The sequence below is a fragment of the Drosophila mojavensis genome, unplaced genomic scaffold (assembly GCF_018153725.1).
Source record: "Drosophila mojavensis isolate 15081-1352.22 unplaced genomic scaffold, ASM1815372v1 contig_81, whole genome shotgun sequence".
Lineage (NCBI taxonomy): Eukaryota > Metazoa > Arthropoda > Insecta > Diptera > Drosophilidae > Drosophila > Drosophila mojavensis.
The window spans coordinates 7,700,279-7,723,760 of record NW_025318907.1 but is presented as its reverse complement, the minus strand read 5'-3'; the positions used below and the strand labels follow the sequence as shown (position 1 = coordinate 7,723,760).

Sequence of the window (23,482 nt, the reverse complement as noted above, 5' to 3'; positions counted from 1 at the left end):
AATTATACATATATATGATTTGGTACAAAGTGTCGATACGAAGGCGAGAAGTCGTTAAGAATCTTTGATGCCGTCATGGGTTAAGATACGCTGTTTTCGGTCATTTTTAATGATGCCATTAAAATCGCTGGCATTTCACATAAATACATTTATATACTATATATATATATATATATATATACGGCTTCTTTTGGCTGTTGCTCAGATTCGAGTTTAGTTATTGCATTATAAAATTCCACTTTTATTATATTCCGTTTAAACGGCGCCAAAACACACTTCGTATAATCGACTTGGTTCGGTCATCATTAATTTCGAATTTGCAGTGAGCGATAAATATTCCTTATAGCAGCCATAAATCGGCCTTACGAGAGTCTGACGTGACGCACTTTTTTTCGCAAATTGTCAGCTACTTTTGGGCTTCGCACACACACTTTCTCTCTCTCTCTCTGTCCCTCTGTCTCTCTCTCTATCTCGCTCTCTATGTCACTACTTGCTTGTCTGTCTTTCCGTAATCAATACGAAATTCTTAGGAGTGTGTGTGAGTTCTATATTTAAGAAACGAGAAAGCTCTGCTCGGACCTCCTAAAGCCTTCTAACAAATGATATTTCAATAATTCTTCGCTACTATTCCACATACACGAAAAACTTTTCTTATAGATTAAATATCTTTATTTATGCCAAAGAACAAATCTCTATTATTGTTATATATTACTAACAACGGTATTCCAATTTTAAGCATGTTATTCCCATTAACCTATTTTCATATTTTAATCCACTAATCTATAGCTTAAAGCAATTACAATCAAATTAATTGCAATTGAATTTTATTTATATACTTCTTACATAAAAATAACTATTAATAATGCTGTTAGTAATTTTACATTTCATTTACATACCTTAGTTTTAAATTCATCTGGCTATCTAAAACGAATTCAGAATTTTTTTCTTATTGTTAGCATTATAGCTGATTGCAAATAAAACATAAATTAAAACACAAAAATTTTAAATATTTTATATATTTTGTAAGATAAGCATGTTTTTTTATTTATGTATGAGGAAAGTATAAATATTAAATATGAAGTATTAATATATATATATATATATATATATATATATATATATATATATATATATATATATATATATATATATATATATATATATATTTATTCTCGATATAGACGATGAATTGAGACGCTCTAGCACTGTTTGTCTGTCTGCATACATAAACGAGTCCATCGTATGATATATATCAGTTGGGAATATGAAGTATTGAAGTGTTTCTGCCCAAGCAGAGTATCTTTTAGTCGGGCATTCCCAACTAAGGCACTGCTACTGTATTTATAGATACTTTTGTTATTGTAACAACAAACACAAGGTGAATCATGCCTATTTTATTTTAATTTTGAACAATTAAAATAAGCCTCATCTAATGCGCCGTAATGTCTGCCGAGGACAGCATGCGAACAGCAAATCCCGTCGTAAGCTGCACTTGGAAAATGACTGAAGAGTCAACATGATGCGATCTGCGATACGGGCTTAGTTAGAGATACACAGATACAAAGCGATACGATGCAGATACAAAGATACACCTGACTACAAAAGCAGTCAGAATGAAGGAGTGTGCGAGTGTGTGTCAGTGAATGTGTGTGAATCTGTGGTATTTCCGTCATTTAAGCAGCGGCTTAAAGTGTTTCTTCATTAGAATAACTGTCATAAAAATAAACGCATAAAATTTCAAAAATACTCACCGTAAGCGGATCTAATCATTTTCCCATAAAGAGACGCAGCTGCTCAAGCAAAATCTGCTTAAATTTCACCTGAAGCGCTAATTTGGCCAATAAACACACCAAAAATGTTCAAAAATAATAATAATAAACCCAATACCAATAACAATAAGCAACAAAAATTCGATGGAAGCCATCAAACGTGCGAAGCGAAGGCGCCATTGAGCCCCCGTATTGGATTAGTGTGACAAAGGCAGTGCCAAAGTCAACAAACAATAAAAAAAATGGGATACCGAAGAAAAAGTTAACTATAGAAACAAATTTAAATAAAATGTATATTTATGCAAGAAAGTAATAAAAGAACACCTATTCCACTCGAGCAATAACCAAAGCGAATACAGTGAACAGAGATCTCGACATGCCGAATACTGTATACTCTGCATTCAGAGATGATATCTATATGAAGTGCATATACATAGAAGCAGACCTGCATGATGCGCATCTTGTGTTAAAATATCTTTTAAATAAGGTTCGATGGATATTATCAGATATTTTATGAAATGAAACTCTTAGAGCGACTATAGAGTTCACAACTGAATGTAAAATTTATGATCGAATAGTGATACCCTGTAGGGGGGGATGCAAACAGGCCATTAAACAAACATTAAACTATACTCCGCATTCGTAACAAGGAGTGTGAAACATCACTTCTATAAGAATAAAATGGTTGTGAGGGTATCTCGTAATCAGCTAGTAAACGCCTTCTAAAGAGATCTTTATTTCTGCGTTTCGCGCACGATTCATAAATATTATAGTAAATTGCCCATCTGATTAACAGTGATATATGTGGATGACGCCAAAGCGCGTTATGCAAAGCGATTGTATTTGGGTTATTCTGGAAGTGCTGGGCATATATTATGGCTAATTAGAGTATTGACTTGAGATTGGCTTCAAGTTCGTAAATGCTTGAAATAGAACTGAGGTCTTAATGGGAGCGGAAATTGAGAAATCTTCTGGACTGATTAATCGATCTGGTTGCGCAAACTTCCTGCGGGCAGCATCGGCGACAATTGATTTGTGTATTTCAATTGATTGCTTAACATATTTATTTATTTATATATTTTGTTAAGCAAATTCATAAATTATTACTTTTGGCGCATAATAAAATTTCATTAGCGAACGTCGCCGACGGCGCGTTGGCGTTGTGTTTGAGGCGCGCGCAGACGGCGCCAGGTTCGAATCGTTGTTGTTGCTGTGGGGACTGTGCGCCTCCGCCTCGCTTTTCGGCCTTTGTTTTGGCCAGATCTGTCAACTGTTGCTTCGTAGAGTGCGCAGACGATGGTGGAGAGCGAGGCTTAATAAATCTTAATAACAACGACACCGGCATCTATTTTGATGGCTTGGATTGGATTGGCCTGGCCACTCGTCGCACTTGCGCTCGATTTGCATATCGGTGACTCGAAAAAAAGAGCTTAAGCATTCACACACACACGCACAATTTTGTTTCTCTCGTTGGGTAATTAATTTTGGACAAGCCATAAATCTTGTATACTTTGCATATATTATTATTAATATTACATATTTCTCTATGAGTTATCCGGCGTGTCAACATTCCAGCAAATCGTACGTATCAAGAGTTTTCCCTCGCTCAACAGCTCGAACGCCCACGCGCTCCCAGCTCGTGGCCTTTTCGCTTTTTTGCTTTTTTGTTTTCTTTATGACAGCCGCTCGGATTGAGGTCATAGATGGAGATTAACACATTGTCACATTGTTGGAGATTCTTATCAATTGTTACACGATTTTCGTATTATGCTCATGGGCTGCCCATTTCTGAAACGAAATTCCATGGGGTCGCTCTTCACTTTTGCCAGATGACCCCACGACTCGGATGTGATCTGATGTCAGCTTAAAAGCACCAAAATAAATCAACGAAATTTTTATTTAAAATGGACAAGTTTTCTTCTTTAAGGCAACTGCTGGGCAAGTAGGTGAAGGATCGTCGATAGCTCAAGTAGAAGAAATAGAACAAAGTGTCTGCATTGAAGTCATCGACTTCGAAAAGAGAGAATGGTCGCCTGAAGAAAATCTATTTATCTAACAAAATAAATATAAATAAATTAAATTAAATAAAAAGACTTCCTCTATAAAATGAGTATATATATTCTTTAATCGAGTCTGCCTGATAGCATTCGAAATGTAATTTGGCTTCAAATTGTTTGTTTTAAATATTTAGTTAATTGAATTCGTCTGTTATATCTAAAGACCTACAGCCACCAAACTTGGTATATGAATTCTCTTTAAGTATAAACAATATATAGAAGACAGAAAGACATTGATCTTTGTCATGTGAACTCTCCTCGAATATAAATGAAATATAGAGTATTCGAATATCTTGGGCTTAGGTATGTGAATTATCCTTGATTGTAAATTAGGTATAGAGTATTAGATTATAGGAATATATTGATACTCACTTCTTACTCATCGTATGTTCACTCAAGGCAAACAAACCTGTGGTAGTCGCCTTCTCCTCTACGAATTCCAATGGGCAAATCTTCGCTCGTGCAACCCCAATCAGATTTGATTTCCTGTCAAGGAATGCTGCCCAACCCGTGCGAAATGAATACGGCAGGTTTGTATTGTACTACATGTGTTTCATATTTATTTTGAATTCGTATCGTTTCATCGTCATTCGCAAATTGCTCATTATAATTACTATTATGGTTATGATTGGGCTGCAGCGCCGCATTGTTATCATTGCGATTATCGTTAACAACGTTAATATTAGCATCATAATAATTAATATTAGGTTGTTGCTGCTGCTGCTGCTGCTGTGCCTCTTCCTGTTGTTGCTGCTGCTGCTGCTGCTGCAATTCTAGAGCTGTAAAGTAGTTCTCTGCTCTCGGGCTGTCATTGCTGTTGCTGTCGTTGTTGCTATGGCTATCGTCGCTTATATTATGCTCAACAATATGATTGCGATTGGGCGCAACAACAGTTGCTGCTGCAACAGTTGGTGCAGCTGCGCTGCTGCCGCTGCCGCTGCCGCTGCTGCTATCAATTCGATCGTTTATCAACTGCTTAAGATTATTGTCAATGGTATCATTGAATTTGAATTGAAGAACGCCCCCCTCACTACGGCTATGGCTACTGCTATGGCTACGGCTATGGCTACGGCTATGGCTACGGCTATGGCTATGGCTATGGCTATTTGGACTATAGAACTTAGTGCTAATCTCTAAACTACTAGAATCAGTCGTGCTACTTTTAGTATTCATATTATAATGCTCGTTTCTGTACAAGTAGTTGTAGTTTTTTGGCAAGGCAGGTATTGCATTATTAACATTAGGGCTATTACTATTTAAATTTAGTTCTACGTTTAGTTTATGTTTCAGTATTAAGTTTAAGTTACTATTAACATAGGCTTTTGAGTATTCATTTTGTTGTTGTTGCTGTTGCTGCTGCACACCCTGTGTCTGTTGCTGCTGTTGCTGCTGCTGCTGCTGCTGGGAAGACGTCTCCACCAGCTGCATGTCCATGTCAGCTGCATTGCTGCCAGCGCTAGCCGCTGCTGCTGCTGCTGCGCGTTTTCGGCGGCCGCGCTTCCGACGGCTCGCCGCCAGCATGGCGAACAGGTTGAGCGCTGAGGGCGCCAGCGAAGCAGTCGCTGTGAGCGCTGTTGAGGCCGCAGTCGCTGTGTAGGAGGAGGATGAGGAGGACGAGGCCGTGGGCAAGGGCAACTGTTGCTTGCGCTGCTCACGCTGCTCACGCTGCTGCTGCTCTTCGAGCTGCTGCTGCTGCTGCCGTCGCTGCATGCGCCGGCGTCGTCGACGCTCCAACAGCGTTGCATTGTTGTGATGATGACGCACCATCAGGTTCTTCGGCTGTGGCTTGACCATGGCGCCGACGGCTTTTTGTTGCTGCCGCTGCCGTTGCCGCTGCCTGTGCATCTGCTGCTGGCGCTGGCGATGCTGCAGGCGTCGCTGATGTTGCTGGTTGCGTTTGATGATCTTCTGCTCGCGCAGCGCATCCTCGTTCGCTTTGTTGTTGTTGTGGGACTTACGACTATGCTTGTTGTTGTAATTACTATTGCTATTGTTTTTGTTATTGTTGTTGTTGTTGTGGTTAGAAGAACTATCGCTATTAATACTTGTGTTTGCTCTTGTTGTTGTTGTTGTTGTTGCTGTTGTTGGCTGCATGCGATGCAGTGGCTTGCCACGTGCGCGTTTCGTTACAGCCACTGGTCTCGGCGTTGTCGTTGTTGTTGTTGTTGTTGTAGTTGATGTAGTTGTTGTTGTTGTCGTCGTTGTCGTCGTTGTTGTTGTGGACGATGTTGTTGCCACCTTGCTTCGCCAATTGGCCAGCTTACTGTGAAAATCTTCAGCCTTCACGCGATTGAAGAGGAAGCGGGCGCGTCGATTGAAACTCTGCATTCCCTTAGGCCCAATCGGACGAAAGTTCGATTTGATGCCCACGCGCAGCACCGGGTTGTAGGCATTTGTATACTGATAATATCCCCGTTCCATTGACTCTCTGAAGTGGCAATCGTTTGTGGCGTTTCTCTAAGGAGAGGCAAGTAAATGATGAAGAAGAAAGTTACAAATGAAGCCAAGAAAGTGGGCAGCTGCATTGAATATGCAGCATAAAAGAACAAGTTTCTCCTAGATCAAGAAATATTTCATAAATTATTCTCCATTTTTGGTTTACTGTTTTATTTTTATTTTTTTACTTTTCATTAATAAAAGATATATATATTTTCACAAAAAATTGATCATGATTTTATATCGCAAACTCTATTTATAAATATTTTTCCAAATCCATAAAATATTTAATAAATCAATATAAAAATATCAATTTTTTTTTTATTTATTAAGATATTGATATTATATCGCAAGATTTATCACTATTTCATATCGAAAATTCTTCGGTATCTTGTCTAAACAAATGGAAATCCCACTGCTTACCTTTCCAACAAGTTTGCCTTGGGCAAAGCATAAATAGTAGTCCACATCCTTGGCATAGATGGTGATTTTGAAATCCTCGCTGAGTACATCGCCAACACTGTTCATTGTTAGGGATTCTGCAATGGGCATTATCGAGAGAAGGAAATCAATTTTAATTAATTATAAACAAACAAAGTTTTCTTTCTCTCTCTGCTAGTTAAGTAAATATTTAATGCTAGTTGAGCCAGCTTATGTGAGTGGAAGGGGCAGTCGGGGATGGGGGATTGCAATCCACACACACACACACACACTCACACATATACATACATACACATACACTTCACTGGCCAGATAACCCAATTAATTGAAAGGTTTTCGATAAAGTTATGAAAGGTTTGATTAGGCTGCCTGGGGGCAGCGGCGCTACTAACGATAGAAAGAGAGTCAAACATTTAATGAAATTAACTGAGCGTAGATTTGACAGCGGCCCTCTGCCTGAACAGCAAAGAGTCGGAGCTCTACGCCCCGACTTCACACCATTCTCAGTCGAATAATCATCAAGGTGCGTGTCAGTCAATTACCGAGCTGAACTGAGCTCTTATCAGGCTGCGCCAATCATGAGGCCCACGATAATTTGTGAGAGCCTCGTTGAGCGCCCAGAAAGGTTCTCCCTATGACCCTGGTTTTTGGTTTGGCAGATGAATAACCCCGAAAGTCATTCAGCATCTATCTTCACACATCGACTGAGTCGGACCTTCGCGCTAGCAATGCATCCGAGAGGTAAGCATAAATCGATCAATTGGCTAAGCTCTTTCGGCCTGAGTCCAAGTATTCCCTTCAAATCAACCGAAGCACAAGAACAACAGCAATGCGTAGCACTTGCTCCTACAATTCTATATGAGATAAGATAAAATACCAAACTGACAACATTTTTCGTTTAATTTATACCGAGACTGACGCCCAAGCACCTCTCTTGTGCATCTATCTCACTCTCACTCACGCACTCTGCCTCTCTCTCCCTCGCTCTTTTGCTTGATCATCTACTCTGGCGAATTTCACGTGCGAAGAATTCTAGACTATTATTTATGCGACCTGAACTTTGTACTGCTCAAGTGGCTAGCGATTGCTGAGGTGCGTGACGCAATCTAAAGAAATTTCACAATGCTCGTCGAAAGCGGTCGAATCGATATGATCTGTTCAAATTGTTCGGCTACTACTGTACTATATATATGATACATCTCGATGTTTCATCAGATATAGTTCTACTATATACTGAGTCGTTAACTTCTCACGCTTATTGCTTGGGACTGCTGGGGCTGTCGCTCTGGCGTAGATATCAAGCCATTTGTGAATGCGGAGCTCTGCTCCTGAACTTCACCCACTGAGGCGGCCTGCTCGCGAGGCAAATAAAAAACAAGTAAGAAGGCTCCAGTCGAGACTGCTCGACTAGGAGATACCCTGAACCCTCCAAGCTGATATTCGAATCATTCTGGACTACTTTTATGCACACATACATACACATGCACTTATACGCACGCGCTCTGCTAACTGCGCAGTAAGCAGCGGCTGCGCTTGGGCTGCGCTGCAATGTGGGCAATATTATGGGAATTTATTTGTTGAATAATTTCTTTTGTAGACATACGATCTTAATGAAATTTTTAGAGCGTAATCATATGGTTAAATTGTGTGTACATTCCAAAGCACAAGTCTCTAGTACTTGAAATGCGTTTTTTACAAATTGGGGGCGATGGGGGCGTGGTATCCAAAATCTGTAAATTACAAAATCTTTGTGCCCATAAACTCTATATACAACGCAAATTTGAAGTCTCCAGGTTTAAAAGTGTTCAAACTAGGCTGAAAAAACCAAGTCGATTTTTCGATTATTCTCGATAAAAAAGTTATCGGATGAGTTATCGAAAAAATAAAGCAAACTCGTACTGCCTATGGTATACACGAGTATGCATGCCAAATTTCAGCTCTCTAGCTCTTATATCTTCTGAGATCCTTTTGCTCATACGGACGGACGGACGGACGGACGGACGGACGGACGGACGGACGGACAGACGGACGGACGGACAGACGGACGGACGGACGGACGGACGGACGGACAGACGGACAGGGCTATATCGACTCAGCTCGTCGTCCTGATCAAGAATATATATACTTTATGGGGTCTGCGATGATTCCTTCTGCCTGTTACATACTTTTCACAAAACCATTATACCCTGATTTCCCATTTTCAATGGGTTCAGGGTATAACAACAAGAAAAAAATTAGTGGGAGGAAGGGGGCTGGCTCCAGAGGTAAGAGTGCCGCATGAATTCAAATAAATTGCAAGAAGAAGAGGCAGACAATGAAGAAGAAAAAGCAGAAGACGGCGGCTGTCTTGAAACCGCAATCGTAGCGCCCATGGCGGACCACATAACATCAATCAAATATTAAATTACCAATAATTTAATTAAGCCCGCAATATGCACAGACAGCGCCAGAGTTCAAAATAAATGCCAATTCAATTTAAAAGCCATTCGAGCAGCTCTCGCGATACGCGCGCGCCCTCCTCAAACAATGGGAATTGATGGGCGCCGAAACAAACCATAAATCATAGATATATATGCAATATATATGTTTATCACATGCAGAGAGTGCGAGGGTGATATCAGCTATAGCTGTACTTACGTGCTAGCGATATATCCTCGGCCGTTACCCAGCCGTGCGCATTGATATGCAGCGCCCGATTGTTGTCGGTCTTCAGGGTTAGAATGTATTCCGTTTTCTTTGCACATGTTGTAGATACAAGAGCCAGCATTACCTGCAAGGGAAAAGAGTTGCGAATAGAGTATATGGTATATGGTATATGGTATATGGCACATGGCTATATGGCATATAGAAAAGCATAAGCCCCAAAAACTGCAGCCTTAATCCCGCCCATAAATTTCAATTAAATACGCTCAACTTTTTAATGTGGACCCGGCCAAGAACAACTGCACCTGAGTCGGAGCCGGAGCCGGCAACTGTGCACACCTGTGCCACAAAATGCCATTGCCATTAAAGCAGCTCTCGCCAAATTGCCTTTTTTCGCATGGGACATCAGCTAATCCTGCACATTGTAGCCCCAACTCTGCTGAGGGTCGCGACTGAGTGTGCTCGAATCGAGGTTGGAGTGTGAGAGCCACAGCCTCAAGGAGTGAAGCCTCTGCACATTCAACAGCTACTCAACGGCCAACACTCGATATGAATTTCTGATCGTGTCATTGCTTTTCATTCAGTCTATTCCAAATGCAAATATATATTCAATTATATTTATAGATATATGTAGAGCTGTATTCTGATATAATTGATGTGCAATTGTAGTCAGTCAACAGCAAGGCATCTGATGGGTCCGTCAAATATGAAGATCTCTGTATACCCATCATGTGCTTCATCATTAAGTTCGCTTGAGATATATGTGAGCATCTGCAGACAAACCCAAAGAGGAAATTAAAGGGCTTATCAACAGATAATCGAAAGTAAAAAGCAAAGCATCAATCAAATCAAAGTTACGCAAGCGACGCGACGCTTCAATCAAGCATTTAGCTGCTGTTGCCAACTGCCTTGCCTTGGCCGACACGTGTCTGGGCCATGTCTGCCTGGCACTGGCATGTTTCATAGATGTATTTATTTATTTATTTTTTCACATTGCCCAACTCTTAAAGCATTTGCATAAGCGACTCCTGTGCGAGGGAGGAAGTACGTAGCGAAAAGCTGTTGAGTTCGCAATTTGCCATGGAACCCAAAAAAAAAAAATATATATATGCGCCGTCAGCAAAATAAGCTGTACTACAAAATGTAAAATTGATATGTTTTGGTATGGCAAGCCAAAGAGAAGCAGAAGGAGAAAGAGAGACAGAGAGAGAGAGAGGTAGGAAAGAGAGGGGGGGAGGGGGGGGGGCTTGCCACACGGCCCTATAGCTCCGGTTGCAAGCTAATAATGACAGTTATTTTTGTCGAATGGCTAAAAATATGTGCGTGTATCTAAATCGGGGGCTTACCGGGAGGCTTAGGCACATAAGTGATTGCAAACAATTAGCGGAACACAGAAAACAATGTGTGAATGCGCAATGCGCAATGCGCAACGCGATACAAATTGACCCAACTCTAGGGAGCCCCCTCTAAAATCGACGCCCCTGGCAAATGCCCCTTGGCACTTGACGAAATTCGTGAACTTTACTTCTCAGCTGCTCGTCAGACGTTTCATCATTCTTCAAGTTGACACCAAATCAAACAGTGTCAGTTTATTTCTCCTATGCCCCTCTGCTCCGCCCCTCATGGAGGCCTTCTGTTTGTACTACTCATAAAAAACCAAATTGTTTGGCTTAGCTTTCGGAGTTTTCAAACTGTTTTTGTGCTGACTGCCTTAATGATGTGCGACCTTTTCCATAGTTCAATGACGTTTTGGCGTGCGTGTGCGAGTGCGAGTGCCAGTGCGTGTGTAATAATAATAATAATTATTATTTTTTATTTTATTACTATGTTGCTTGGCTCAAGTGGCTGTGCAACAGCGCCCTGCCAGACCCTGAGCAGATCCGAGCAGACGTAGCCACTCCAATGTACACACCACGGGCTGACCGGCTCAGATATCAGAGATCTCCCTACTCCCCTGCTGCCCTGCCGCTCCACCACTGACGCCGCCCCCTTGCTCCACACTCCACTTCACTTGATTACACACTCGATCTTGTTATAATAATCAAACGGAAAGAAATACTACACACATATTGATACATATATATAAATATGAGTTTTTTTTTACGATAATTATTTCGAGTGCTGAAAAACAATTGTCACAACGAATTTTATTATCTTCTTCATTTCTCGTTTTCGTTTTCGTTTTCATTTTTTGCTTTTAAAAACTCGATAGATCTACCAGATATATATACTTAACAGTCTGTTAACAGTCTGTCAATACACTGTCAAAAAAAAACCCTAAAGCTATTTTCTAATTTGTTTTTTTTTTTTTGAATATTCATAATAATTAGAAACATTTTTACACCGTATCGTATCGTAAATCAATCGTCGCAATCTGATCTTTAATAAAATAATACGTACACGCCCATTATCAAGTGAGTCGGAGATAAAGGGCGAATGTGCGAAGTCATCTTGAGTATTTAATTAAGTACAAGCACAATGGGAAACTATTGGGGAATTCAGTCACGCTATGGGATACCCTTTCAACTAAGTTGAGCTATCTCGCAGACCATATATGACCTCAGTTTAACAGAGAATGCTGATGTGCCGTTAATCGGGCAATACTGTTATATAAACTGTTATACATAATGCTATTTCAGTAGCTTTACTTACCATCAGTATAAAAATAATTCTGACATTGAGCAGCATGAACTGTAGTAACCTGTAATACACAGAGAAACAGATGATGAATATCATTTAGAGAGGATAACATGCGACTTACGATATCTACTAAAAATAAAGTGTTATATGCCAAAAAGAATTAGCATAAATCATACAGATTATTAATGATTATTATTTGTTTTATTGATTTGTTTTGTTTTCTGTTGTTGTTTTCATCTCGACGAGTACAACTTCCGCCTAGGGGCTGGGATGGGATGGGGAAGTTGAAAACAGCAATTAAGTCATTTCATTTGATTGCCCGATCGTGAGCTCTTTAAACAAAAGCGTCAATATTACTGAAGGCTCAAAAGATGAACTACTAGCTTTGAGTAGAGTAGACGAGTAGTATTCACTTGAGTAGCATTCATGAGTAGTATTCATGAATACAAGTACTGCTCTGGCTCAATGTCAATGGTTATGGAAAAAGCCAAGAAAACGTTTCAGATTTTGTTTTCTTTTTTGCTCATTTCTGTTTTTGTTTTTGTCGTGCCTATCGATTGGATCATATATATAAATGTATATGGTATGGTATATATACCATACTTATATTTTTAGTGCATATATTTTGTTTCAGGCGTCGCTGACTAATCCCCTTTAGCAGCAGCAGCGGTAGAAGCAGAGGCAAAAGGTCATTGATTTCAGCTTAGAGAGCTGCCCAGAGCCAAAGAGCCATAGCTCGAGAGGGTAGTTTCTTTAGACGAAGGTCCCTTGTCCTCGGCTCTTGGGCTTGTTCTTATTCTTGTTCATTTTTGTATTTTTTGCCTCTTTTACTTTTTGCTGCCGCTGCCGCTGCCTCTGCTGCTGCTGCTGCCGCTGTCGCTGCTGCTTTTGAAAAGTGAAAATCGCGCACAAGCCACAATGGAAACAAAACCGACTTGAAAGTGCACGAGAAATCAATAGAAGGGACCATCGAATAACCTGAGTGAGCTACAAGCCACAGACCAAAGCCAAGTCCCGGCCAGAGGCAAGAAGCAAGAGGCAAGAGGCAAGAGGCCAATGCCATGTGCAAATTACTGAGCCCAATTCCGAAGGCGCTTTGCGCTCACAGTAGGCAGTCCCCAAATAAACTATATAGAGTATGTACGTATGTATATATATGTGCTATATATTTGCACGTCTGTATATAGGTGTAGCTCGGCATTTGGATTGTACGCGTGACTCTTGTGCGATTTTTATCATCATTTTTCAATTTCACAGCAGACAATAAAAAAGTTCAATTCAAATAAACCAAGCAAATGCCATCGCATCGCCAATATCTGTTCAAACATTCTCGCATCGATGAGGCTGTTTTGGTGTTCTGGTTCCAGGTCTTGATTCGCAAAGCCAAGAAGCAATTAAACGAGTTCTGTTTATCAATTATGTTCGCTTTTTTCCTTGTGCATTTTTATTGTATTCTTTTATTTTATTTTTGCCTTGGTTTAGTTTTTGTTTAGCTTGCATTCGACACAATTTTGATTTAGCCAGCTCACATTTCAATGAACTGCTGCTGACGAAGGAAATTCAATAATGAGTGATATACAAAACGAACTTGGCTTTGATTATAAATTTTGTAAATCTAAGATGAAGTTTATAGTCTATCCCTAATATAATAATTGACGAAACTTTAAATATATTTCAATTGAAATCTTGATTCATGTTGATCTGGTTCAAGGAGCTTTACACACAGCTCTTTTCTTTTTCTATCGAGCTAGCAAGACGTCGAGCCAACATCAGCTCATGTTCAGCTAACTGTTTAGCTTATCAACCCTAGCGTCGCGATTCCTGGCGAATTGAGACCGAAATGGAACCCCGAGGCCAGTTTCTAACACACAAAAGCTCAGTTAATGCCGACATGTGACCCGTAGATGAGGCACAGTTGTTGTTGTTGCTGTTGTTGTACTCTACGCATATTCTATTCTTCTCTTTCCTCTTCTTCGTCTACTTCATTGTTGACTGTCTCTACTATGCCACATTTCTCATGTATGTAACTTGATATTGGCTCCTTCTATGACCGTCTGTGCTTTACTTTTGTTTCCCCTTACAATGCGGCTCATAATTACCTTTTTGGTATGCAGACAGAAGCGCACTGCAGACGCCCAAGTGAACTTGAGTAAAGTTTTTCGTACGTTTCGGATCTTCGGAGCCCTTTTCAGCTACCGTCAGCTCAACTCAGAGATTGAGTCTGACGCAATAGACGACACGACGCGATGCGACGTTCCCAATGCCATGCGCCATGCATATTGAATAGTTTTTATTGCAGTCTGCATTTTCCTTTCTATTTGTTTGCCTATGAGAGGTGGAGGGGTCTTTCACTTGCGGTGCGTGCATATTTTAGCCATTTTATTAAAGCTGTTGCTGCAATTGAGGAATTTGGTTTTGGGCCAAGACGTGCCATGCACAGGACCACACAAAAAGCTGCTCAACGGCGACTTCCAGTCGACGCGATGCAACGAGCTTTCGCACAGGTAGCTCGCAGCTGAGGAGCAGCTTGTAGCTGGCGGGCAGGCCAAGATAAGCTTTTAAAAGCTCACCAATACAGATCCACTGCATTTGAAATCTAGATTCGAGTGAGTTCGTGTGGCACGTTCCTTAGAGCTGGGCATACTTGAGCGACGCACGTCAGAGGCTATCTAATCGTGGCACCAACTTATTGCCAGCCTTAATTAGTTTGCAAAATGTAAATCAAATATGACAGTGCCAAAAATGCCAAGAGTCAATTGTCAGGCAGGCAAAGCGAAAGCAACAGAGAACTCAAACAGATCGCCAGATTAAATACTAAGCGCAACTTGTCAACTCGCGCCACTTATTTCAAATCTGATTTAAATAGTTGTTTATTTTTTTGACTTGTACCGTGTTTTTGATTTTAGCTACGCTCGTCAAACGTCAAAATGCTGTTTACTTTTCGAAATTGAAATTGATTTGATTTTTTGCCCGTGATTTGCACGTTTTGCCCCTTCGGCTGTGAACTTGTTGCTTTTGGCCAATCGCCCCAGCCACGACAGCTCGGCCAACCAGTTAGTGTGGCATGCAAAGAATTCGTGCTCGATTAGATTAGGCCACGAGTAGATGGCCGACTGTGCTGCGGGTCAAGATCCGTGATAAGCGTGCTGGCTATCAACTGTGATAAGGCCTGTGAGGACTATTTGCCAGGACTACTCTGCATGATTAGTCAGAGTGGACTATCTGACTGTCTGATTGCTGCCACGTGCTGTCTCTAGCTCTCTCTCTCTCTCTCTCTCTCTCTCTCTCTCTCTCTCTCTCTCTCTCTCTCTCTCTCTCTCTCTCTCTCTCTCTCTCTCTCTCTCTTTCTGTCTGTTCAGCTGTCTCATCAATCATGGAATCGCTTAATAACAATTACAGTAGCAACATCGTTTTCCTCTGTTCCCTCTGCCCCGAGTTTTTTTTTTTGTGGCCAAGTGTGAAATTTCCTGTTGTCAATTGTGCGTATAACGATGACGATGATGGTCACCCTAATGCAATGATACCCCCGCTGCAGCAGAGCCTCCTACCCCTGCTATATGCTTTTTACCATACTGCACTTAATGCAATTTTCGCTTACTTTTCTTTTAGGGGTTGCTGCTGCCACGTAACTTTATGTTATTTAATGCCCTTGCAACATCCACCTTGCGCTTTTTTAGTCCTCCTCAGTCAACCCCAACCCAGATCCTGTTACCTATGTCCTGCTGCACCCTCTGCCCCTGCCCCTACCCCTGACCTGCCTCTGTCCTGCTGCCATTGCAACTCTTGCCTTGTTCTTGTTCCTGGTTGTTGCTTGTTCCCTTCCATGTCGCTGTTGTTGCTGCGGCTGCTGCTGTTGCTGCTGTTGCTGCTGTTGCTGTTGTTGCTGCTGTGTGTGTTAGGGGCGTGCGCTTTAATGAAGTTCCAAAGGGAAACATTTTGCTGGGCTTACTGACTTTGACAGTTGGCAGCTTGTGGATTTTTTTATGCTCTTTGTTCTTTTGCCTATGCAGTAGGCGGACGGGCGGGCGGGCAAGTCGTGTGTGTTATATGAAAATATTTATACAATTTCCATGCAACTGGGAAGGCTCTATTAAAAATGTTGAAAAACTAAAAGTTGAAGAAAACCCCATAGACTTAATTCGTAAATAAGAATAAATAGCCAGTTGTATAGGTCTTTAATTTAGTCGAATAAAATAAACGGTGCCTTAGCTATAATTTAATTACTTTGTATTTAATTTCATATTCATTCTAATCTCAAATAAATATGTAAAAAAACCAATTTATCAATTTTATTTTCCTTATGGTTTCTATTATAACTTTCATGCAAATAACCTATGTAAAAAAAAGTCTCTCAATTTAGTTGACGTTCTTAGCATACTTTTTGCATAAGTTCTAGAACAGACTCGAACTCTCTCGTATTATCGAGTTTTTTCGATTATTCATATGCGTCGGACTTGAACTTGCAGGAACAACAACGCCCCACATATGAATCGCAATTTGAGTTGGCTGCAAAGAACAACAAACAACAACAACAACAACAACAGTCGAGTCAGAAGTTCAGTGTACTGCAGAGATAAGCTAATGCTGTTGCTCGTTGCAGAAGAGCATCTATGTATCTATCCATCAAGATGCGATAGATGCGGTGCTGATGGAGTAGGTGCTACAGGGAGTGTGGCTGATGGAGGATGGAAATTGGCTGTGCTTAAGCTGGTGTCGTGCCGGTACACAAATCTGGGCTCATTAGCGGTACCCCTTCTGGAATGTAGCTCGGTCTGTTGCTGCATAATTCTCAAATAGGCGTGAAAATAACACAGCGACAATTGCCGCTGTAGTGAGAGTGAGAGGGTTGAGAAGGAGAGAGCGTTAGCCAGAGCGAGAACGAGAGAGAGGGCTTGTGCAGTGCTTATATCTAATGCGATTTTCGCCTGTAGCGCGGGGTGTTGTGGAACAGCTGCTGGGCTGATAAGCGGATTTTACTGTCGCACAATTTCGTTATTTTCCTGTGTTACTCTTCTCTCTTCTTCTTCTTTTCGTTTTCAAGGAGTGGAAATGGGGTGCGGGCTGTGGTGGCGAGCTGATAAGCCAAACAGCCAGAGGCTACTTAAGTGGCAGCAGCGTCCAAAATCAAACACATTTGTTGTGCTAGGCAGCGCAACTTTCCCAATCTGTCAATATTGGCCAGACAGCCGGTGCATGGGCGGCGCGAGGGGGCTCGGCCAAGTCGCAGGCGGTCGCAGATGGCGACAAGTCCAAGGTAAACACACAGCACACAGCCCAGTGCATTGGATGGGCCCACAAAGTCGGTCGACTATAAAGCGAATATGGCCTAACTGAGGCCCAGCGCGAAAACGTGCGTGCTACCAAAATGCAGCTGATAGGGCAGGGGCAAATCAAGTGCAGCACTCGCTAGTATTATATAAATTGATATGGCATATTAAGGAATTTAGCAATTAGGTAATCTATAGATAGGAAGTCGCAAAGAGCGAAGCGCTGCTTGCTGGAAATTCCTTTTTTTTTCTACGATATGTAATACAATTTTGTTTATAGTGAAACCAGTTGGCAGTTGGAGTAGGTCTTATGTAATTAGGCTAAGGCCTAGGCTATGCATGTTTTATTTCATTTTGTGCAGCTCAAATTGTAAAGAACTGCCGCTAGCTGTAAAAGCTCGAAACTTTCCAATTTTCACTCGACAATTTTACCACTGATTTGGCTAGCGCTGGTTTTGCAATGCGACTTGATCTTTTGATCGCTCTGCATGTGTGTGTGTGTGTATGTGTTAAGTGGGCGTGTTTGTTGTGTTTTACACAAGAGAAGAGACAACAAGAGTGCGCTGCGCATTGTAGGTCAGGTGCAGCGGCGATCAGCGCTTGGCCCTATGCAGCTGTCTAGGTCTAGGGGGAGGCAGGGGAATGAGTGAGTGAGTGGGATGGGATGGGACGGGAGGAGGGGTACGGGTGCGGCTGCGGGTTGAGATGTAGCCCTCGACTTGGTAATTTGTAATGCAAATATTTGCATAAATTGAAAAATTTTACAACCACGTATTCGACTTTGCTATGATTTATCTGCCGCTGCGTGCGCTTGCCGTCTCCCTCCCTCTCCATCTCGCTATTTCGCTCGCGCACTGACGTTGCATTGCGGCAGCTGTCTTTGTCGCACAGCTCAAATATGTCGATTGTTTTATAATAGCCGCGCATAAAAGAATAAAAGAAAAAGAAAGCGCACCAAGAAAACAAAAAAAAAATAAACAAAACGTAGTAAATCGTAAGACCCAAGCAGGCGATACTTGCTCTATAGCAAATCTGGCATAGACATACACTTACACTTGCACACATAAGTATACACACAAGTATGTATAAACATGTATTTAATAACGCCCAGTCTAAAGTTTCAGTTGGCAGTCGCCAAAGCAACAACGAAACAACAACAACAACACTCGAGGGCCGTGACTTTATTTCTTAACCAAAAATAAATACAAAAATACAAAAATTAATAACAATATACTATTTTTCGCTCAAAGCATTTTTGGCGCTTTTGCTATTGTTATTATTATTTATTTATTTATTATTTATTTTGTTTTTTTATTTTTGTAGTTGTTGCTTGTAGTAAGCATTGTAGTATATGGCGTAAATATTGAACGTGTCGTTGATAAGATAAAAACAAAAACAAAAACAATAAAAAAACAACGCGTCGCACTTCTCGTTGCGGCTATCTAGGCCCACAGCTAGCCGCTAGACTTACTTGTCTATAAGTCGACAACAATTCAATACCAATTCAAATCCAATTGATACAGAAATGAATACAAACGCTGCATAAATTCGATTGTCTCGAATTTGAACATGTTTCATCCACGAATCCAATTGACATCTCAACTTGCTCCATATTTATGACATATGCATACAAATTTATTTATGATCACATTAGAGAGCAATTGCAATTGCAATTACAGCCTAGTAATGGGCGCGTTTCGGGCGCGTTTAAAAACGCTCTGAGTCACACCTCGAATACGAGTCATCCAGTTCTATATGCTATATGCTATATATGCTATATCCGATATGCTGCCTCGTGAAACGTGAGTTCTTGGCTACGCTTCGACTGCGTCACGGCTTTAGCTGATCCCTTCCTGCGCACGCCTCTGCCTCAGCCTTAACACGCGCCTCTTCCAGCATCCCATATCAGCAGCAGCATATATCCAAAAATAATATATATATCGTACATTCTAGTAGTGTTGTATATATGCTTTCTCTGAATCCCACTCGGCCCCTCCAAGTCGCAAGCTTTTCGCCACCCGCGCGTAACCTAATTATAAAAACTTGAAGTGACATTTTTTTCTCATTTTTATTGTTTTCTATTTTTTATTATTGTTTGTTTTGTTTTGCTTATTAAAGCGCGCCCGCCCGCTATAGCCGAGAAGTGAGTGAGTGCGGTGTTTTTTTAAGTGGATCGTCAAGTCGTGTGAGGAAAGTTGGCGACAGGTAGTTTGGCTCTGCGTGTAAGTTACGATTGAGCCCGTCAAATGCGAGGCACGACACGTCCCAGAGTCAAAGGCGAAGGGGCACCACAAAGCCTGTAACCCCCACAACCCTCAGCCCCAGCCGATCGATGGGTAGTTGAACCAGCCCTGGAGCAGCACTGAGCACCTGTGCTACATCACAGCACTGCACGGCTGATCTTGCGTAATTGTTAGCAAACAGCGAGCGAGCCAGAGCGAGTGAGAAAGAGAGCTACGATAGAGCTAAGCTATAAATAGCCAGAGCTACGATTACATTGCCTGAGCTTCGAGCTATGAAATACATAACTTACACGCGGATTGCAACTCCAGCTAACTAAGCCCCGCTTAACGAGAACTTTATTTTTTAACTTGATTCAAAAAATTCTATGCAAAGATGATGCAGTTGAAATTTCCGAGCTACGCCCGGAGCAACTGATCCGCCTGTTATTGTTGACATCTTCAACTGCCTCGCCCACAGTTGGTGCAAATTTCTCAATTTTGTTCAATATTTCTTTTTTTTTTATAAAAACTAATCAAATAAATAAATCAAATAATTGTTTCTAAAAAAAAAAAAAAATGTAATTATATATATAATAATATTTTTTTATTATTAATAATTTATTTTTTATTTTTTTGCCCTTACATTATATTTAATATTTTTGTGTTATTTATTTTTATGCTTTGGCATCTCTATATAAAATTTTTTTCAATATTATATTTATGTGCTTTTCTTTGGATAATTGCTTAACTATTTAATTTTATGTGTTTTTTAATGCATTTTCGACTTGTTTTCTCAAGTTACCCGCCCTTAAACATATAATATATACACACAGAATAAATAATGTATATGCATATGTATGTTCGCCTCCTCTGCACTTTAAATAATTAGCGCATTGGCATTCATCACTTGGCATTATGGGATATGGGATGTTAATGTTGTCACAATTGCAGTTGCTGTTGTTGTTGCTGTTGCTTAGCAAACCCTCGACTTAGTTGCTGATGCGTTAAGGCCGAACACAAAACGCCGCACCCTTTTAGAGCTTTAAGCTGATCGGCGCTTCATTAACTGACTAATTGACAAGCTGACAAGAGTTGACAAATTGACCAATTTGCCAATTGACACAATGAGCGGTCTCTGACGCTGACTGTGGCTCTGGCTCGTCTAGCTCTGGCTCGTCTAGCTGGCTAGTCACAGTTACTATGTTATAGACTGTTTCTGATAGAAAGTGTTGGATTACTCCGCTGTTTATTTGCTGCATTAATCAAAGCTGCAGAAATATGTGCCAAGTCATAAAAATATTTACGCCTTCAGCTACCGTTTTGTTCCGTATCTAATAGATCGTAAATTTCAATAAATCCAAGTCCAACTGTTCGATTTCCCATGTGACTGGATGATGGAACGAAAGTTAGAATTTCCGGATTGTTTTTGTTTAATACATAATCCAAAGAGAGAGTGGTTCCTCTGAGAATTTTTCATAACTGAAATCTGTTAGTTTTATAGGCTTCTTTATGCGAAGTACTGAGAGCTCATTAAATTCTAAGCTCTTAACCACAAGTACATACACTCGTGCAAAAGATTAGAATTTCTACAGATTACCAGAGGTACTCCAAGAACCCGCAAATATCACCCAATATTTGCTGTGTGGGAAAATTGTGGTAGATAATACCGTTACCGAGATTCCCTGAGGAATATTTACTTTAAAGATATATATCTGGCTACGTAAATCAAAGTTGAACTAGAGGAAAACCTTCTCATTTGAAAAGTTTGGATTTATATTGCCTTTTTGCATGATCGATCTATCATCGAGTATCGGAATTTCGATACCGATTTGCAATTTAGTCATTTAGTGTCCTCGTGTTTATATCTTGAATTTTATGCTTGCTCATGAATTTGCCACCTCAGTTGATTGTTGATCCGCATGAGATTAAAGGGCCGTAAAAGCAGGCGGCGCTTATCAGAAAGAGTAAAAATAAATGAAACTGAAATACTTTGGTTTATTGTCTATCATTTTACAGCACTTCTATGTGTGTGTGTGTGTGTGCGTGTAGGTGTGTTTGTGTTTTATCTCTCTACTTTTCCGTTTAATTAATAAACGAATTAGACTCGCGCCTCCAAACTTAAATGCCGAAAAACCCTGAAGCGCCCATCACATACATGCAATAAAAAGAGGCGTGGCTATATGAAACACTTGGAATTGGGGCTGAGAAAATGAGGGGAACTCATATGTATGTTCCGGGTAATTCAAAAAATTCTGAAAATTCTTTAAATTTGTTTGATAAATTGACACGTTTTCGGTGCGTTTTTTATCGCTAGCGACTGGCTGGCTAGCGATTGCCGTTGGCTGCTGCTGCTGTTGTTGTTGTTGCTGTTGCTGCAATTGATTTATGGCTCAGGTAAATGTCCTGAGATCAGGACACGCCACAGCCGAAGCTGGCGACCCTTTGCAGCAAAGTTCTTTCTACTTCTGATTATTTTTCAAAAGGGGTTGTGCTCACACTCACACTCACACTCACACGCACCACACTCACTTATGGAGAGTGTGTTTGTGTGCGAGAAAGACAGAGAAAGGGCGAGCGGGAGAGGAGAGGCGAGGTTTTTATCCTGGCATTTCGCATGTGTTGGTGCAATAACAAGTTATGAATCGCAATTATTGCCACGTTTGCTGGTTTCGTTTCGTTTTATTTTTGTATTTCTCATTTCTTGTTTGAAACATATAATTGTGCTTTTTATATGTGTTATGTTTGAAAACTGTTTTTAAATGAAATGTGTGTGTGAAACGGATATATTTGCATGTACAAATATTGCCAAAAGGACTCCACACATGCTCACACACACACACAGGTATGACCTGGTGTCCGCGTGCTTTTTAGCTGCCTTTGATATGCGAAATGGCATTGGACTCACAGTTGTGGGCTTTGAGCCTCTGCTGCTTCTGATTCTGATTCTAGGTTTGGGTTTAGGTCCTATGGCGTGTTTCGTTATGACAAAGCCAACAGAATCTTTAATACAAACTGTTATTATTCATACTTTTTGTATTATTATTCAAAATTTAAATTTGTCTACTTTCCAATCGAAACCCACTGTTGTAGTATTTTCAAAACCTTTTTATACTTGAGGTTTCTCAATTTTAAACGTTTACCGTACCTCTGGAACCACTTTAAGTTGCCTTTTCATAAATATATTTATAGTTACTTAGACTTATAAACAAATTTGTTTTTAATTTTAGACCAGACCCAGGCATTTCTGGGTATTAAAAATTTCCGAAAATTATGCATTATATTGTATCATAAATAGGCGCATTAGGCGTTTTATAAGGCTTTCGCTGGAATTAATTCGTGAGCCACAAAATCGAATTTCGATTTTATTTTCGTTTCCACAGTTATCAGTGCGCCTATATACTATATAGAAAATCCTATAAATATATATTTATATATATGACTTAATTATATTTAAGTGCGATCGTCATCGTTTCTATTGTGCAAGTGTAGGAGGCGTGGCATGATTGCCAAGAGTGTAGGTGTGCGCGTGTGTGTACTTACATTGTATATTTCTGGCCGCATTGTAGCCCCCAAATTTAAGGGTATAAATTATAATCCAACATGGGTTTGTGCGTATTGCCCTCTGGAAGCGACTGAGCGACGAGCTGAAGTTACGGCGTATCACAAATCCAAGCGGAAATCAAAAGTGCTAATGCATGTGATGTAGGTGTGTAGGGAGCACACATTTATATAAGTATATACATATATATGAGCATATATAAATATATATAATATATCTGTGTGTATGCTTAATTACATTGCATGCGAATTGTGCCGCGTTAACATAAAAAATTACACAGCGAAAAAAATGCAACAAAAGCCGAAATCAAATTTGTTTTGTTTTGTTTTGTTTTTCTTTGCCTTAATTTTACAGCACTTTTGATGTTGTTGTTCTTGTTGTTGTTGCTGTTGCTGTTGCTGTTGTCGTTGTTGTATATTATTAAACAAAAATTGTTATCTTTTATATT

The 23,482-nt window shown here is 40.4% G+C and overlaps 1 protein-coding gene across 1 annotated transcript; it reads right to left on the bottom strand.

The window, feature by feature from the left end:
• Window positions 1-4,315: 4,315 nt before the first annotated feature.
• Window positions 4,316-23,367, bottom strand: LOC6581029 (myb-like protein Q). The gene is made up of 5 exons (XM_044011237.1): window positions 23,016-23,367; window positions 11,999-12,047; window positions 9,341-9,473; window positions 6,686-6,801; window positions 4,316-6,283 (listed from the first exon to the last, which is right to left on the bottom strand). Coding segments are annotated over exons 1-5 (2,268 nt in total). The 5' UTR covers window positions 23,018-23,367.
• Between the last annotated feature and the right edge of the window lie 115 nt (window positions 23,368-23,482).